Source organism: Gambusia affinis, linkage group LG05 (genome assembly GCF_019740435.1).
Source record: "Gambusia affinis linkage group LG05, SWU_Gaff_1.0, whole genome shotgun sequence".
NCBI classification, from domain to species: domain Eukaryota; kingdom Metazoa; phylum Chordata; class Actinopteri; order Cyprinodontiformes; family Poeciliidae; genus Gambusia; species Gambusia affinis.
In genome coordinates this window covers 2,674,409-2,691,887 of record NC_057872.1, presented here as the reverse complement: position 1 = coordinate 2,691,887, position 17,479 = coordinate 2,674,409, and the positions used below count along the sequence as shown (strand labels likewise).

General features: G+C 42.1%; 1 protein-coding gene across 6 annotated transcripts in view; it reads left to right on the top strand.

Moving 5' to 3' along the window:
• The window catches only part of LOC122830923 (ectonucleotide pyrophosphatase/phosphodiesterase family member 2-like), a 29,729-nt gene that overhangs the window by 3,603 nt on the left and 8,647 nt on the right, over positions 1-17,479 (top strand). For 4 of the 6 annotated variants that reach the window (XR_006370617.1, XM_044116722.1, XM_044116726.1 and 1 more), the window contains exons 3-16: positions 1,721-1,876; positions 6,895-7,020; positions 7,936-7,996; positions 8,099-8,196; positions 8,651-8,730; positions 8,865-8,984; positions 9,757-9,812; positions 11,683-11,748; positions 12,830-13,086; positions 14,336-14,461; positions 15,081-15,112; positions 15,229-15,356; positions 16,805-16,880; positions 17,129-17,216. Coding sequence is in view for 5 of the 6 variants with exons in the window: in XM_044116722.1 (XP_043972657.1) it covers positions 1,721-1,876; positions 6,895-7,020; positions 7,936-7,996; positions 8,099-8,196; positions 8,651-8,730; positions 8,865-8,984; positions 9,757-9,812; positions 11,683-11,748; positions 12,830-13,086; positions 14,336-14,461; positions 15,081-15,112; positions 15,229-15,356; positions 16,805-16,880; positions 17,129-17,216 (1,470 nt within the window). In the remaining variant the exon portion in view is untranslated. The remainder of the gene's footprint in view (positions 1-1,720; positions 1,877-6,894; positions 7,021-7,935; positions 7,997-8,098; positions 8,197-8,650; positions 8,731-8,864; positions 8,985-9,756; positions 9,813-11,682; positions 11,749-12,829; positions 13,087-14,335; positions 14,462-15,080; positions 15,113-15,228; positions 15,357-16,804; positions 16,881-17,128; positions 17,217-17,479) is intronic. The other 2 variants (XM_044116727.1, XM_044116724.1) reach the window with 1 other exon arrangement.

Here is a 17,479-nt window from a genome sequence, read left to right as displayed (position 1 = left end):
AAGCCGTTCTGTGGTTTATAATCTTCTCTATTCTCTCAATGGAAGGACTTTAGAACTGGGGTGGTGTGCTCTATGTTCCTGGTTTTAATGAGAGCATGAACAGATCTCACTCTCAGAAAGCGATATATTTTGACTTGGGACACACAAACATCAGTTACCATGACACGCTGTTTTCATTAGATGGGTCCTGAAAACGCAAGCAACATGCGGTTAGATGGGACCTGCAGCTTTGCTCAAATTTCTCATACACAGTTGGCTGATTTCAGGACGAGACGTGTGTGCCAGTGCAAACGAAGCGAGGGAGTGGAGCATGGTGGGGAGTTTACAACAGATCTCTGTGAACCAGGGGAAGCTGTGATTGGTCGACTCATGTTTCCTCACAGAGACAGAGTGTATGATGGTGATCGGCCTACAGTCAGCATAAGGAGAGCGTTGGAGTTCATTCTCCACCCCTTATTCCTCCAAGTCTTTCCACTCTCAAACCAAGACAGACTTTGATCAAACATCGGCACTGCGATTTTATTCCCACAATCCCCCAACCAAAAACACTGCCCACTACTGCTCTAAATTCTGTTTCTTTTATCAGTTTTCACCTCAGCATATGTTTATTGTACATCTAACATAATCATTATTACAACGTACTATCATGAAATATTAAAATACACAACCTAGCAAATACAACGGTGAGAAAAAGTATTTACCTGCTTTCAGATTTCATGTTTAAGATCATCAAGACAAGATAACCTAAGCAAATCTCAAATATAGCTTTCAAATGATGATTTAATTTATTAGAGCAATCCAAAGCAATCTGGCCGTCTGGTAAAGTGGAACTGCATAACTGTTAAATCATTAATAATTATTAAGTACAGTTCAGCATTAGTAAGCACACACATGTCGACCTCCATAAATCATCTGAAAAGAACAGAAAGTTCTAAAAGCAACACACTGGGCCTCAATGTAAAGACATTAAGGGATAGACGAGAAGCCAAATTGTAGCTTTAGTGTAGCATCTTACCTCAATGATCTTATTAGCATCAGTTTGCTTCTACAGTATTTCTCTCTTCAAGCTTTTGAGGAAAGAGATTCATTTAGCACAATGTGGAATAAGGTTGTGATATAACAGAACTTGGAAAAACTGTAGAAGCGTTGCTTGAGTTTTCAGAAAAACATCAGCTGACAAAGCATCCAAACTTCAGAACTAAAACTAGAAATCTCCTGAATACTGGAGCTTTCTCCACAGACCTGACTTTAAACCTCATCATTAGTTCTTTATGTAATACACTGTGCAGCAGTGTGGCTTCTGTCATCATATCAGCAGCCAAGAAGAGCACTGTACACCTCTGCAGCTGAAGATGTTGACATAAGTACTATATTTGACCACTTGGAGAGGTCAAGGGGTCACACTGAAGGTTGGAGAATTGAACACCCCTGATCTGATCAGTAAGTATTGATAAAAGATGGAACAGTGTCATCAGAGCAAATTATGCTAACCAATCCCTGATGCAGTAGAACACTGTAAAGGTTTACAGGTCTTATTCCAACAAACAAACGCTGTATGAAACAGGAGCATAAAAAAATGACACTTCATAAATGTGACAGGGCTTGATGTTCTACCAGATGCATCTTATTTCATCTCGTTTATATCTGTGTAAGCCATGAATGACGAAGACGACCTGAGGTTTAGATATTCCTCCTGAAGCTCTGTTTTTCCTGTCGGCAGCTCACTCCGGGTCGCTCTACATACCGACCTCTGGCTCCTGCAGGAACAGATGCTATGAGCTAGTGGAGGCCAAGCCCCCAAACTGTCGCTGTGACAACCTGTGTAAGACCTACAACAGCTGCTGTTCTGACTTCAACCAGCTCTGCCTCCGGACAGGTATGGCAACACAAATGTGCCTTCATGCTAACCTGTGACACCTCAAGACCGTATCACTTCTGCATTGTTCCGCTTATCTGTCTGCTGGGTCTTACAGAGCAGCAGCAGCTCCTCTGTGATCCAGGTCAGGTCACAGTCTGTCCTCATCACCTGGTATTTAAAGTTTCTAGTTAGTGGAGTACTGGGGTACTGTCAGGGAAACATGGAAAGAGGAGTTGTTTTCCAATAGAAAGTTATCCTGGATGCTGGAGTACTTTGTAAAACAGTAGAGCTAACAGAAGTATTAGCTACATAAAGATATGGCATGAGCTAGTGGAGGCCAAGCCCCCAAACTGTCACTGTGACAACATTCCATTGTGAAGGAGAGGTGGTAGCCTGTTCCTTGGTGGAGGGGTTTCAGTGCCCCAATGATCCTAGGAGCTATGCTGTCTGGGGCTTCATGCCCCTGGTAGGGTCACCCAAGGCATACAAGTCCTAGGTGAGGGACAAGACAAAGTGCAGCCTGAAGACCCCAATGATGATTAAAAACATTGGACATTGGACACCAGGGCCTCACCACTAGGTGAGGCCCTGGTGACCTCACCAAGTGGGTCACCAGGGCCCCACTCTGGAGCCAGGCCTAGAGGAGGGACACGACAGTGAGCGTCTGGGCTTTTACCCATGTTTCCTCTTCGGGCTCAGCCCGAAGAGGAAACATCTGTCCCCCCGCCCATGGGCCCACCACCTGTGAGAGGGGCCAAAAGGGTCGGGTGCATTGTGAGATGGGTGGCAGCCGAGGGAGCGGACCCTGGTGGTTTGACCCTCAGTTGCAGAAGCTGGCTGTTGGGACATGGAATGTCACCTCTCTGGTGGGGAAAGAGCTGGAGCAAGTGTGTGAGGTTGAGAGGTTCCGGCTAGAAATAGTAGGTCTCACCTCGACGCATGGCTCTGGTTCTGGTACCAGTTTTCTTGAGAGGGACCCTCAGTCTCACTGTCATTGCCCTGCTCACGTGGGCAATGACAGTGATACCTGGAAGGGTGTGGTTGGAGGAACGGTCCCCCCTATCTGAACTCTAGCAGTGTTCTGTTGTTGGACTTTTGTGCTTGTCACGGATTGTCCATAACGAACACCATGTTCAAGCATAAGGGTGTCCACACGTGCACTTGGCACCAGGACACACTAGGCTGAGGTTTTGCCATCGTTTCATCGGATCTGCGGCCGTATGTCTTGGACACTTGGGTGAAGATACGTGTGGAGCTGTCCACTGACCACTACCTGGTAGTGAGTTGGCTCCGGTGGCGGGGGAGGATGCCGGTCAGACCTGGCAGGCCCAAACATGTTGTGAGGGTCTGCTGGGAACATCTGGCAGAATCCTCTGTGAGGTGGAGCTTTAATTCCCATCTCAGGCAGAACTTCAAACACTTTCCGGGGGACGTGGGGGACATTGAGTCTGAGTGGACTATGTTCCGTGCCTCCATTGTCGAGGCGGCTCATCTGAGCTGTGGCCACAAGGTTGTCGGTGCCTGTCATGGCGGCAAACCTCAGACCTGTTGGTAGACACATTCAGTGAGGGATGCTGTCAGGCTGAAGAAGGAGTCCTATCGGGCCTTTTTGGCCTGTGGGACTCCGGGAGCAGCTGATGGGTACCAGCGGGCGAAGCGGCATGCGGCTTGGGTGGTTGCTGAGGCAACAACTGGGGCGTGGGAGGAGTTTGGAGAGGCCATGGAGAAAGACTTTCGTATGGCTTTGAGGCGATTCTGGTCCTCCAGCCGACCTCTCAGGAGGGGGAAGCAGTACAGCACCACCACTGTCTATAGAGGGGATGGTGTGCTGCTGACCTTGCCTCGGGATGTTGTGGGCAGGTGGGAAGAGTACTTCGAAGAACTCCTCAATCCCACCAATATGCCTTCCATTGAGGAAGCTGAGTCTGGGGACTTTGGGTTGAGCTCTCCAATCTCTGGGGATGAGGTCGCCGAGGTGGTTATAAAGCTCCTCGGTGGCAGGGCCCCGAAGGGGTGGATGAGATCAGCCTGGAGTTCCTTAAGGCTCTGGATGTTGTAGGGTTGTGTTGGCTGACGCGGCTCTGCAATATTGCATGGACATTGGGGGCAGTTCCCCTGGATTGGCAGACTGGGTTGGTGGTCCCCCTGTTCAAAAAGGGGGTCTGGAGGGTGTGCTCCAATTACAGGGGGGTCACACTCTTAAGCCTCCCTGGCAAGGGCTATTCAGGGGTCCTGGAGAGGAGGGTCTGTCGGATAGTCAAATCTCAGATTCAGGAAGAGCAGTGTAGTTTTTGTCGTGGTTGTGGAAGACTGGACCAGCTCTATACCTTCGTCAGGGTCCTGGAGAGTGCATGGGAGTTTGCCCAACCGGTCTACATGTGTTTTGTGGACTTGGAGAAGGTGTTTGACTTTGTCCTTCGGGGAGCCCTGTGGAGGGTTCTCCGGGAGTATGGGGTACCGGGCCATTTGATACAGGCTGTCAGGTACCTGTATGACCGGTGTCGGAGTCTGGTCCGCATTGCCAGCAGTAAGTTGGGCTCATTTCCAGTTAGGGGGGATGTCCTGCCCCAAGTGGAGGAGTCCAAGTATCTTGGGATCTTGTTCACGAATGAGGGAAGAAGGGAGCGGGAGATCGACAAGTGGATTGGCGCAGCTTCTGCCGTCAAGGGGGCGCTCTACCGGTCCGTCGTGGTGAAGAGAGAACTGAGCTAAAAAGCTAAGCTCTCGATTTACCAATCGATCTACGTTCCCACCCTCATCTATGGTCATGAGCTTTGGGTCATGACCGAAAGAACGAGATCACGGATATAGGCAGTCAAAATGGGTTTCCTTCGTAGGGTGTCTGGGCTCTCCCTTAGAGATAGGGTGAGAAGCTCAGTCATCTAGGAGGGACTCAGAGTAGAGCCGCTGCTCCTTCACGTCGAGAGGAGTCAGTTGAGGTGGCTAGGGCATCTGGTTAGGATGCCTCCTGGACCCCTCCCTGGTGAGGTGTTCCGGGCACGTCCCACCAGGAGGAGGCCCCGGGGAAGACCCAGGACACATTGGAGGGACTATGTCTCTCGGCGGCCCTGGGAACGCCTTGGGATTCCCCCAGAAGAGCTGAAAGAAGTGGCTGGGGAGAGGGAATTCTGGGACTCCCTTCTGAAGCTGCTACCCCCGCGACTCAACACCAGATAAGCAAAAGAGGATGGATGGATGGATGGATGGATGGATGGATGGATGGATGGATGGATGGATGGATGGATGGATGGATGGATGGATGGATGGATGGATGGATGGATGGATGGATGGATGGATGGATGGATGGATGGATGGATGGATGGATGGATGGATGGATGGATGGATGGATGGATGGATGGATGGATGGATGGATGGATGGATGGATGGATGGATGGATGGATGGATGGATGGATGGATGGATGGATGGATGGATGGATGGATGGATGGATGGATGTCTCACCAGTTAACGTCTGGTTTAATTATAGCCACATTGGGTGTGTCTCCATTGGTAATGTCTTCCTCACCATGTGGGGGTGAACATGGACAGGAATTTGGGGAGGATGTGGAAATACGTACCATGAACGTACAGGAGTTATACTTAATGATGCTCTGATGATGTCATTTGTGTATGTGTTGTGTTGAGCGGCCAGTTTCTCTGAAATCTCTCTGTATATTTGGGTCCCCAGTCCAGTTGATGCTGCAGGTGGTCTAAAAAGGTTTGAACCCTAAATTTTGACCATGGAATTATCTATTTGCAGTTCACTGTCTCACCAACAGCTACGGTTCTTATTGCAGATTGAAAACGTTAGTTGAGACGTTGCCAGTGATGTAAATCCACCGGTCAATCAACAAATGTGGTCTGCTGTCAATCTAATTACTTGTGAGCAATGTCCAGCCAGGTCTGGCTTCTATCTTATGAGATGGTTGCAACAAATGGGAGATGATTTTGAAACCACAGCTGAGATCATCCAGCCACAGTTTATGTCTGCTTCTTCCTGCCAGGTCAGGTAATCTGGTTTCTGCCTCCAGATCATGAGGTGAGAGGTGAGGCTCACCTCGGAAAGGTTGCCAGGGAAACATGGAGAAACTGAAAAAACATCCATACTGACAAAAGGGCAATTAAAGAGCGAAGTGTCTTTATGCTGTAGGAGGAAACAGAGCACCCACAGAAAACCCACGTATGATCAGAGAAAATATGCAAACTGTACAGAAAGTAATGATACTTGTACATGCAGAGCTGATTATTAAAATCCATTTTGGTTTTTATGTCTGGCTTTTTTAAAGCATGCAGCTGCTTTCATCTTGACCTTCCAATACCGCACCATTTTATTTACGTGAAAAAAAAAATCGGACGCCTTTTGTTTCATCAGTCATCCGTTTGTAGCAGGATTTAAAGTATTTCTGATCAAAACTTTTCCATTATTAAAAGACCATGATTTTCCTGAAGCAGTGCATAAAATCATAGCAACAAATAACAGGGTTTGAAAGAGGAACATTTGTTCAGCAGAGATGTAATCTCTAAATAGTTTTTCACATGAAAGAATTATTCAGTATAGAAATAACAGAAAACTTTCAAACTTATAGTTCAGCTGCATGTGTTTTAAGAGCGAGCTGCTCTTAATGATGCTGAAACAGGTTTGCTGTTTTTTCTCTTTCTCCCTCTGCTGTGTCAACATTTCCCCCCTGCTACTTCCAGCACTGGTGGTCTGATTTTATGCTCCCTCCTTCAGCCTGGTGGTCTTTGGCTCACTGCTGATTGGCCACTTTAATCCTGCATGTGCCTTAAAGCCATGATGCAATTTTCCCTGACAGTGTCACATCCCAAATAAAAGCTCTGTTCAATAGCAAAATTGTTTAAGCCACAAAAGTCACCATAGACCCCAGACTGCCTGACCACTGCCCAGCCACACCGCTGCCTCCCACTGCCACCGTGATGTTGTGCTTTTCACGGTAATCTCTAAGATTAGTTAGAACTCCATAAAGATTGTTGGGTCAGCAGTTTTCCCTTCTTGCTTCCTGTTCCTGGTTGTGTACAGAGGGAGGTTATGAATGCAGCAAGGATCGATGTGGCGAGACCCGGAATGAACAGCACGCCTGCCACTGCTCTGATGACTGCCTCGCCAGGGGAGACTGCTGCACCAACTATGGGAAGCTGTGCAGAGGTTTGAAGCATCCACCTTACCTAACAAACAACAAAGAAATGTTTTTAGATGATGATTAGACTTTGTCAGTGAAAACTGCACCAAACAATCTGAGCCTTTCTGGAAAAACCATTACACCCTAAGCCACTCTCGACTGCAGCTGCTGTCAAGTCTGTGATCGGGATACACGATATATCGGCATCAGCATCAGTATCAACATCGGTATCGGCTGATGTTAGATATTTTTAAAGGGTCAATATTATGTGTTTTCCAAGCACACAGCGCTATTTTATAGCATAATCAATAGCTATGTTAAGTTCAGTTGCTATAAATATACTATCTATCTCAGATATGACTCCTTGTGGTTCTCTGGAATCCCAAAAGCTCAGAAATGGCTTCATCATCCATTCCAGACTGATGAATGCCAGAGAATTTGTTTCTCTTCTGTTTTCGAACTTTTGTGATCAGGGCATGATGTGTTGTTGTTGTTAGAGATCTTATAGCCTACTTCATGTTGTAAGACATGATCTGTTGAAGGGAATTCTTGGTTCTACTGGACTGATCAGACCTGGGTGTGTTTGTAAAACCTACTCAGCTTCACAAAAATGTAATCAATTATAGTTCATTCTTGATTTAACAACTTGATTGGACCCTTTTCTCCTTAAAGAAAGCTGAAAGCTTGTTAAATATTGTTGTCATTCACTGAAATCATGAAGAAAAACAAACCAAATGAAGTTGCTCTGAATTTTATTTCACACTTACTCAAGTTATTTCTTTCTAAAAAGAAATGTTTCTTTGGGAAAAAAGAGCTTAAAAATGTTTAATGGTGGAAATACTTGTTCCCTGCAGTAGTTGCTTATCTTAAGTTGAGGAATGTTTTTGGCTTTCTGGAATGTGGCTGCTGCCGTGTTTCACCTCACTTTCGGATCTCTTCAGGAGACACTTCCTGGCTGCAGGATGAATGTGAGGAAATCAGGAGCCCAGAATGTCCTGCTGGGTATGTTAATCTTTGAAACCTTCACAATGTTAAAGAGAGGAATGAGATTACAATAGCCTGACAAAGTTTTACCCTTCACACTCCATTTTGGTCCATGTGCAGCTTTGCGCGCCCACCTCTCATCGTACTGTCTCTGGATGGGTTCAGAGCATCTTACATGAAGAAGGGGAGCTCCATCATACCCAACATTGAAAAACTCAGTGAGTTAGTTCCTTTTTTATTAGCTTCAATTAACATCTTCAAAATGAAGCATACAACACAGAAACAATGATATCCTTCTATTTTATGAAGTAGGGACGATATTGTCAGCACAACCAAATCCCTCTTAGCTGAATCAGCTGATCTTTGATATGATTGTGCAGTGCAAAACTTTTCCCTTGCTTGATCTTGGGAAATTCACTGGGAGACTAGATTACCTGCTTTCTACAAGAAAAGAAAGAAAAAAGAAAATCTGTCAGTTCCCTGCATTTTATTTATGTATTTATTCATTTTTCCTGTATTTTAATTGGTTGGTGGGGAACCAATTCCTACTAATAATTATTCTACAATGCATAAAAACAGTTACCTTTGAACAGAATTTTATTTTGTACATTGTGTTAAATCCGTGGCTGACTGATTATTAAATCAAAAAATTTAAAAACTGTTATTCTTTAGGAAATTGTGGAACCCACGCTCCTTACATGAGGCCTGTTTATCCTTCCAAAACCTTTCCTAACCTCTATTCAATAGCAACAGTGAGTATGATTTCAGTTTATCCTTACAGATATTAATATCTGCACATCATTCCTATATTAATACTTAGTTGGTTTTTAAATAAGTAAATAAAACAGGTGGTGTGACTCATATATGACCAATCATTTCATTTAAGGGTCTCTATCCAGAGTCTCATGGCATCGTTGGAAACTCTATGTATGACCCAACATTTGATGCAACATTCAACCTGAGGAGCAGAGAAAAGCTGAACCACCGCTGGTGGGGAGGACAACCAGTAAGTCCCTGCAGAGGCCCAGTGTTTGTCTTTAGGGTCAACCAACTGAGTCTAAAAACATTTAAACTCAATTGATCCTTCACATTTGTAAAGATGTGTATCAACACATTAATCCTTAATTCATGACTAATCTGCTTTCAAAAAGTTCTTACGAATTCCAGTCAGGTCAAATACTGCAATCTTTAAACCCACCCCCATTTTGATCATGTTAAACCAAAGTTTGAACAACTTAAGACTCAACAGAAAAAAAAAAAAGAGAAAAAAGACGGCACCTAACGGTTGTTATGGTAACACTTTGCTACTGTTCTGTAGCAGTGGTCATCCTGTGCGCTGGATATATGGTTCCCCATCAGCAGCCAAAAACAAATAGGCCTCTGCTCCGTGTTACATCATATTTACACCCCAGGGAAACAGAAAGTTGTGGATTAGTAATTACAAGTTGCTGATGAAACTAAACAAACAAACAAAACAAATGTTTTTGTTACTTTGTGATATGGGATTTGTTTGTTTTCAGTAAATGTCCTCTACTTGAAGCTTGGATGTTTCTCAGTTTTTCAGCTTGGTATTGTAATTCTGTTTCTAATTTTCAGCTTTTTGCAGAAAATTGAAAAAAAACAAAAACGCTCTTACAGAAAAAATAATGGACACAAATTTGGGAGTAATATAGATCTGAAAGAATAAATTATTGTAATAGAACAGTTATTAGCTTCATCTTGACACTTTTATATCAATTGAAACATCATAATAGTTAACCGAGAGTTTCTTCGTTCAGATCTGGATCACTGCCCTCAGACAGGGACTGAAAGCTGCCACCTTCTTCTGGCCTGTGTAAGTTCACACGTAAACACATTACCACTGAGTTTTACATGGAGACATTCTCTATGTAAAAACTTGTCTGTATTTACAAAACTTACAGTTCCAGCACATTAATATCTAAAATGTTGTTCACAGGCTGCCGATGATTCTGTGTCATTTAAAGCCACTAGAAGTTAATGAGAACGCTGCACATCTAGTTTCATCACTTAGCAAATCTGTTATTTGTCTAAATAAGAAAAGCTTCACCACATTCTGTCAATCAGGTTTTACTTGACGATTTTCATCAGAGCTGCACAATATATTGCAGATATTTAGTTATCGCAATATTAGGTTGTGTAATATTCAGATTGCCAAGAACTGTTAGGAGTGCAATAATTGTTGGTTAATATTCACTTGCATGTTGAACTTGCATTTTACACGTGAATGTGATGTTAGCTTGTTGGATGTTTTTGTTCACATTGAACACTAATGATATTTCCTACAATACTAAAGGTCATAGAGTGGTGGATGACCAGATGAGGAAGAAAATAAGCACATATCAATTGTTATCATCATTGCACCATTTTCTAAAACTGTGCAGTTCTAATTTTTACATCCTTCAAGAGATCTTACATTAAAATGATGAAATGACAGACTCCTCACCACATAATTAAGTTTTCCAACAGTACAGTGATCCAAAACACTCATAAAATAGCAGAACCTTCTGGAATGGCCCTAAATATTTTTGGACTGCAATTAAAAAGCCGGTCCATAAGAGGAAGCTAATCAATCAACAAGAACTCCAACAATTCTACCAGGAATAACGTTCAAATATCCAAAAACCCAAGCAGATATTTATCTTTTCAAATACGCTGCCAGAATAATGCCTTGTTGACGGCTACAAAAAGCAAATTGTTGAGGACTGATGGTTGACAGCTGGAGACTAGATGAGAGCCAGGAACTTGGCCGGGTCCTCGTCATTTCACAGAGGCAGTTTTGGCTTGAAAGCTGGAACGCTCCAAGTTAGGATCGTTCAAACCTTTTGTGGCATAGTAGCATTTTATAGCAAAATCAAGTATCTATGTTACCTTCATTTGCTATAAAATGTTAATGATATCATTTATCATTTAAAAAAAAATTGACTTCATGATTTTACACCTCAAAAATTGGTGTAAAATTAGAAAGAGAAGGAGTTAAAAAATTCCTTCTCTTTCTGAAACTCAACCTTCAGGAAGTCGTCACAACATGGCTCCTCTCTTAACACTTTAACACTGTTTTATCCTGTGTATGCTGCATACACCCTCATGCTAGCTTTCTGCTGAGCAACAGCTAGGTACCCACAATGTTGTAGCTAGCTGAGTGCATGACTGAGAGCATTCATGCATTCTGTCATGAATGCTTAGACTAGTATGTTCACAGATGATAGCAGTTTTTCCTTTAAGGTGATGTTTCTTCACTTTGCAAAACTTTTGATTTTGAAGACATTAATAAATACATTTCTTCTGACATATTTTTTGTTTTACTGCCATTTAACACTTCGAAAAAATGTTAGTGATTCTAACTAGAAAACTAAGGTCTGATTTAACTTCAGAAAGTGAGAAAAAAAAAAACATAAATGTGTGGTAGACCACAAAATAGAGTCACGTTTATTGTTCCACTTGGAAAATACTTTTCAGTTTGAGAAAATCAGCTGAGTGAATTCACCTCTTCTCTTGAACAAACATCAGAAAAAGAGTGAGCTTTTATTGGGATCAGGATTTTTTTTTTTCCTGCAAAGTTGAAAACGATGTAAAATGTAATAAAAAAAAGTTTTGTTTGTCCTAAATTTTTCCCCCTCATAGCTTTAGAATTAATATCAGAATGTGGGGCTTTAACAGCAGATTGTCTTTCTGTCCATTTGTAGGGCCATTCCTTTGGAGAGGAGGATCCTGACTTTGCTGCAGTGGCTCCATCTCCCTGAAGGAGAGAGGTGATCACACATTCACACATATGTTGTCTCTGGTCATACTTTCCTCTCACTGAAACAATCCTAGTTTGGATTTTTGATCTGTCTTTGCTTTTCAGTCTCTCTCAGGTGTTACTGATCATCAGTCAACCTAGGCCATTGTAAAAAAGGAATCACTCTCTAAACCTGACAGTGTTACTCCAGTTCCTCCTGAACAAGAACTAGTGTTAATTCAGTTCAGTCAGGTCAATTTGAGTTTGTTCATGTTCAAAGTTCCCCACTTACACATTCCAAGTTCAAAACGTCATTCTGAACTAGCTCTTCGTCATTTATCTTTCTGGAATAAAGTTTAGAAATGTGTCTTGATCATGACGTCCTGTGTGTTATCCTATTACCTAGAATCTGCTTTATTCTCTCCTGTTGTCTTTGATCACATAAAGTGTATTTTATGACTGAATATCCAAAAATAAAACAGCTGCTCTCTTTCAGGGACTTTAATAGTTTCATCAACAGAAAGTAAAAACATCCATTCAGAGTATATTTGTGGCTGCTGCTTGTCTGTTCATGTTTGCTCCATTCTCTGTCCATTAATACAAGACAGAACATGTTGGAGCATTTTCCAACATGAACCATGCTGGAAAATGGTGTTGGTCATACACATCTCCTAGTAGAATTCAAGTCCAGACTTCTACTAGGCCACTCCAAATCTCTCATTTGGTTGTTTTTATTTGTGACCTTGTTTCCCTTCTGTTCTTGAATTTCCTCCGGTGATATCAGGATTTCTACATAAGTAATTTATTGTTTCTTTAGATTTGGCAGTAGTCAGGCCTGGGCTAAGGGTTTGGTGAAATTAAACAAAAACATAAATCATATTTGTACTTGCTTCTTGATTTAACAATTTGGTCAATAACGTCTTCACACAGAGCCAGGTTGGTTTGGAGAAGATTTTTTCCCTTTGTTGAATGAAATCATCATTTGAAAACAGTTCTTTAGCATATCTGACACATAGCTGATCTTCTGCTCAGGATTAGAGCCACTTCTAAGCCAATAGTATTAACTTTGTATTGGACACCACACCACCCATTTCACCTGTATTCTGTTTCAGGCCCTATGTTTATGCCATGCACTCTGAGCAACCAGACGCTTCTGGACACAAAATGGGCCCAATGAGTGCAGACGTGAGTATGTTTGTTCCAGGAGATTCTGATCCTGAGTGGGTTTGGCAGCTCATGGCTTCCTTTATCCTCTTCCAGCTTAACAATCCTCTGAGGGCGATTGATCGGATTGTGGGTCAGCTGATGGACGGACTCAAGCAGATGAAACTGCATCGATGTGTCAACATCATCCTGGTGGGAGACCACGGTACAGACCCAGGCTCAGTCCAAACCCTCATTTGAAATTCTGATTGTTCATCTTTTTATTTATGACTATCAGTTGATCACATTAGAAGCTCTTCAGCTAAAGTAATCTATTTGAGTCCCTGCTTGGCATCTATAGCCACATTGAAACTGGAGCCTTTGACGTGTTCCCCTCCTCACCTGAGGTGTTCCCCAGAGAACCAAGCTTGTCCTGTCTGTCTCCTGAACTCCCACTTCCTCTCAGCAGCTCATGATGTTTTCAGCTTCGTGTGGCTCTACTCTATTGTACGGTTCAGCTCCACAGCCTAAATTTTCCTGATTAGCTCGAAATTACCAGCAGCTGACCTGACGATGTTCATCGTGGTCACTCTCAGGGAACAGCTAATGGGAATATTACAGACAAAGTAACAGCATTCTGGATCATGCACCAAGTTGAGCTTCACATTGTGAGGATTCATTTGTAGGACATCGAAAGGCATTGACTAAATTCCTGATAAGTTGTCCTCTCTAATCAATCTTCTGATCAAACTTCCATCTGATTGGGAGATCATTTCTCCAGAAATGATTTTTAATTTCTGGAGAATTGGAAAAATTATTTCTCCAGAGAAGAAGAAATGAACTGCCATGGATTGGGTTTGTGTCTAGCAGCAGGCTTCCTTCTACTTCTGCCCATGAATATAAAGAATGGGAACAAAATGTTTTCCAAGGAATAACTTAGTCATCATCGGTGGATTTTTCAGCATGATGGAGCTCAGTGTCACATGGCTATAGTTATAACAGAGTGGCTCAAAGGTTGAAAGTTTGGATCTGTGGTGTGGAAACTCCATAAATCCATTAATTAGTGGAAACTTAATAAATTTCGTGTAGAAGAAACACAAGACAACAAACTGGAGCCAAGTCCAAGAACTCAGAAGACCAGAACGGATCACCATCAGTCAGGAGTTTGGTGCAAATGATGATATCCAACAATTCCAGAAGTTAGGAAGGACTAAGATCAACACTGGAAACTTTGAAACTTATATTTGTGTCAGTTTACACAGTGATGTTGCTGGTTGATTACAAACAATGATTGGTAGAATAAAGTGGGTCAGCCAATAGGAGAACCAGTCTGTCAGTGAATCGACTGAGTAGGATGAACTCCTGCAGACTTTACCAGAAATGGAAAGCAAGAATCCAATTAGATGATTTCCATTATTGAAAAGTTTGTATCCTTGAGAGTTTCACACCAGCCTTCTCCTCCTGCGATGTTTCAGGTATGGAAGAGGCTCACTGTGATCGCACAGAGTTCCTCAGCAACTACATGACCACTGTTGATGACATCAGCCTCATCCCTGGGTCTCATGGCAGAATACGCTCCCGATATCCCAGCAACCCCAAATGTGAGTGAAAAGTTCTGTTCTCTCTGCTTTAAAGAAATAAAACGCACCACACAAGAACTGTTGTAAATAACTGATAGATTTGGGATCTTTTTCTATCTTGTTTTATCTGAAATGCTGATGATGATGCTTAAAGGACCTGTGATAAAGAAAAGCAACTCTCTGAATTCTTCCAGCAATGTGCTTCAGATGCAATGTTACAAGGAGACGAGGAACAAACAGGCTCACTGACTGAGCAAGGACTAAAGGAAATAGTCCTGCCCTGATCTCTGACTGTACATTCAGGCACCAGCAGAATTTTGTCTCGTTCCATTTATATCAGCAGGTTCAAGGTCAGCCTATCCCCATCATGCCGTCACTGAGCCTAAATCGTAAAAGCACAAGAAATAACTTCGCAAACTGCATTTAAAGGAATAGTGCCAGTATTTTTCCACATGATACCTTACAAAAAAACAAGTGTCCCTTTAAGGTCTTTTGAGAACATATGATGGACTTCTCAACCAACCAAGCAGTTTAGAATTAAAGGATGTAAAGACGAAGCCAACATTTTAAACTTACTCTTCTCATCTCCATTGCTCAGAAAGTCCAACAATTTCTGTGACCATATGTTTTCTTTTTTCAGATAACCCCAAGGCTGTTGTTGCAAATCTAACAGTGAGTAAAATATTTGTTCAGAATATGAAGGTCTGAAATGAGGAAGTGGAGATGCATGTAATTTGATTTCCTCTTTGACATGTGGTGATGTGTCATCTAAATGATTTCTTCAACAGTGTAAGAAGGCAGAGCAGCACTTTAAGCCGTACCTGAAGCAGCACCTGCCTAAGAGACTGCACTACGCCAACAATCGACGTATTGAAGACATCCACCTGCTGGTGGACAGGAAGTGGCTTGTGGCCAAGTACAGTGGCAGAACTACTGCAGCAGCTGCACTTGATAATCAGTCTTAACTTTTCTATTAGTAAAGTCTTTATTTAAATGTACAAAAACAATAGTCCTGAAGATTGTTGTACATGATGTACTGCAGCGTGCAAACTTTTTGTCACCTAAGTTAGATTCATCAAATCAAAAGTAAAATGGTTCCAGAACAATGAGTTTAGATTTCTAACAAAACACCTTAAATTCTTTAAGTGGTTGCTGCACCATATTAAAGTCAGTTATATAAAAAATATATATATAAAATATTAGTCAACCGTTTTTCTTATACAACCTGGTGCTGAAATAAATAAAAACCCTGCTGTGATGGCCTTCCACATATTAACAGTAGGAGAAATGAAAGCCCCAAATGTGTAAAATAATGGAGAAGCTGACATGTTAATGGCGCACCAAGAAAAATAGCTTAGTGCTAGATTACCTTAATCTAGTTTAAGATAAACTAAACTATAAATGTTTAAGTTACACACCAGCATAGCTTAAACTAAATTAAGCTATGCAAAGCTAAACTGAACCGAGTAAAGTTCATTAAGCTATGCTAATCTAAACTAAGCTATGCTATACTAAGCTATGCTAAACTAAGCTATATTAAATTAGCACAGCTAAGCCAAACTAAGTCAGCCTAATCAAAGCTAAATTACCTAAACTAGATTAGGTAATTTAGCTAGTCTAAACTTTACTGAATTACGTTAACTAAACTATACTAACCCTAAGTAAACTAAAATAAACTGAATTTATGTAAAGTGAACTGAGGGGAGCTGAGCTGAACTGAGTCTGGTGATGTTGACCTGTAAGAGGTTTCCACACAGCACCCAGCCACCCCAGCAGACGGTGTAAAGCCAGCACCACAGCTACCTTTACTGGTCTTGGTTGTTGACATTCTGTTTGTTGGTTTCCCTCACTGAAGTGCACAGCAGCTGGATGAAAGAAATCTTTATGGTTTCTGTGTAGCTCCCTTCCACAGACAGGCTAATCGTTGGCACTAGAGCTGTGAGCAGAGTGTTAGACCATTTGCACCCCCCCCCCCCCCACACACACGCACACACCCACACACGCACACACACACATGCACACAGCCATTACTGGCTGTATAACTCCAAATGTTCTCACATCATAAAATGCTTTCAGTTACTCTGTTACATTTTTTGCATGCCTGTGGCTTTACTAATTTGAAATGCAAACCTATGCTTAAGCTGATATGCATTAGAGTGTTTAACTGGAAGTTACTAATAAATGAAGTATTTCTTTCTTTAGAGTAAGTCGTTTTCTGTCAAAGTTGAAAACCTTTATGTGTTTATTCTGAGTGAGTTGAATGATGAGTAATGCTTCTCTAGAACTTTAGTCACAGATTGTGTGAGGAATTTAAAGCCATTGTAACAATAACTTGATATTGATCTCATCTAAACCTGACTTCAGGAAACCCCCAGTGGGGAGGAGACCCTGTGGATCCTTAGGCGACCATGGATATGACAATAAGATCAACAGCATGCAGGTATTTCACATCTTACATCTAATATACAAGCAGCAGACAGATGCTATGCCAGAACAATGTTAACAAGCCAACAATATTAGCATATTTATTACAAATTATTCAGAAGTTTCGATTAAGTAGAAAACATTTTCTACAGCAATAATTATATAAAAATAAAACCTACTGGTGCACAAAGCATTAAAAAAGCAGGGCATATTTTCTTTCTATATTCTTTTCGATTATATGACCAGTCTCACCTTCTTTTTCAGACTATTTTTTTGGGCTATGGACCCTCATTTAAATTCAAGACCAAAGTTCCAGCCTTTGAAAACATTGAACTGTATAACGTCATGTGTGGTAAGACCCGTTTCTGAATTAGTTTGTGTTCAAAACTGAGTGCATGTGTTTGATTTGAAACTATTCCTGCAACTGGAAGGCTTCATTCAGACAAACAGTCACAGAGCTTCCGTCATGAATGGTTCAGTGAGGAGTAGTCACATCTAGAGGAGGTACTACAGGGAATGTGTTAGGGCTATAAGTAACTGGCAGTCCCCAGATTGTCTGACTGGAAGATCCTGTGTAAACGCATTGGACAACATGGTGGTCTTATAGTCCAATCC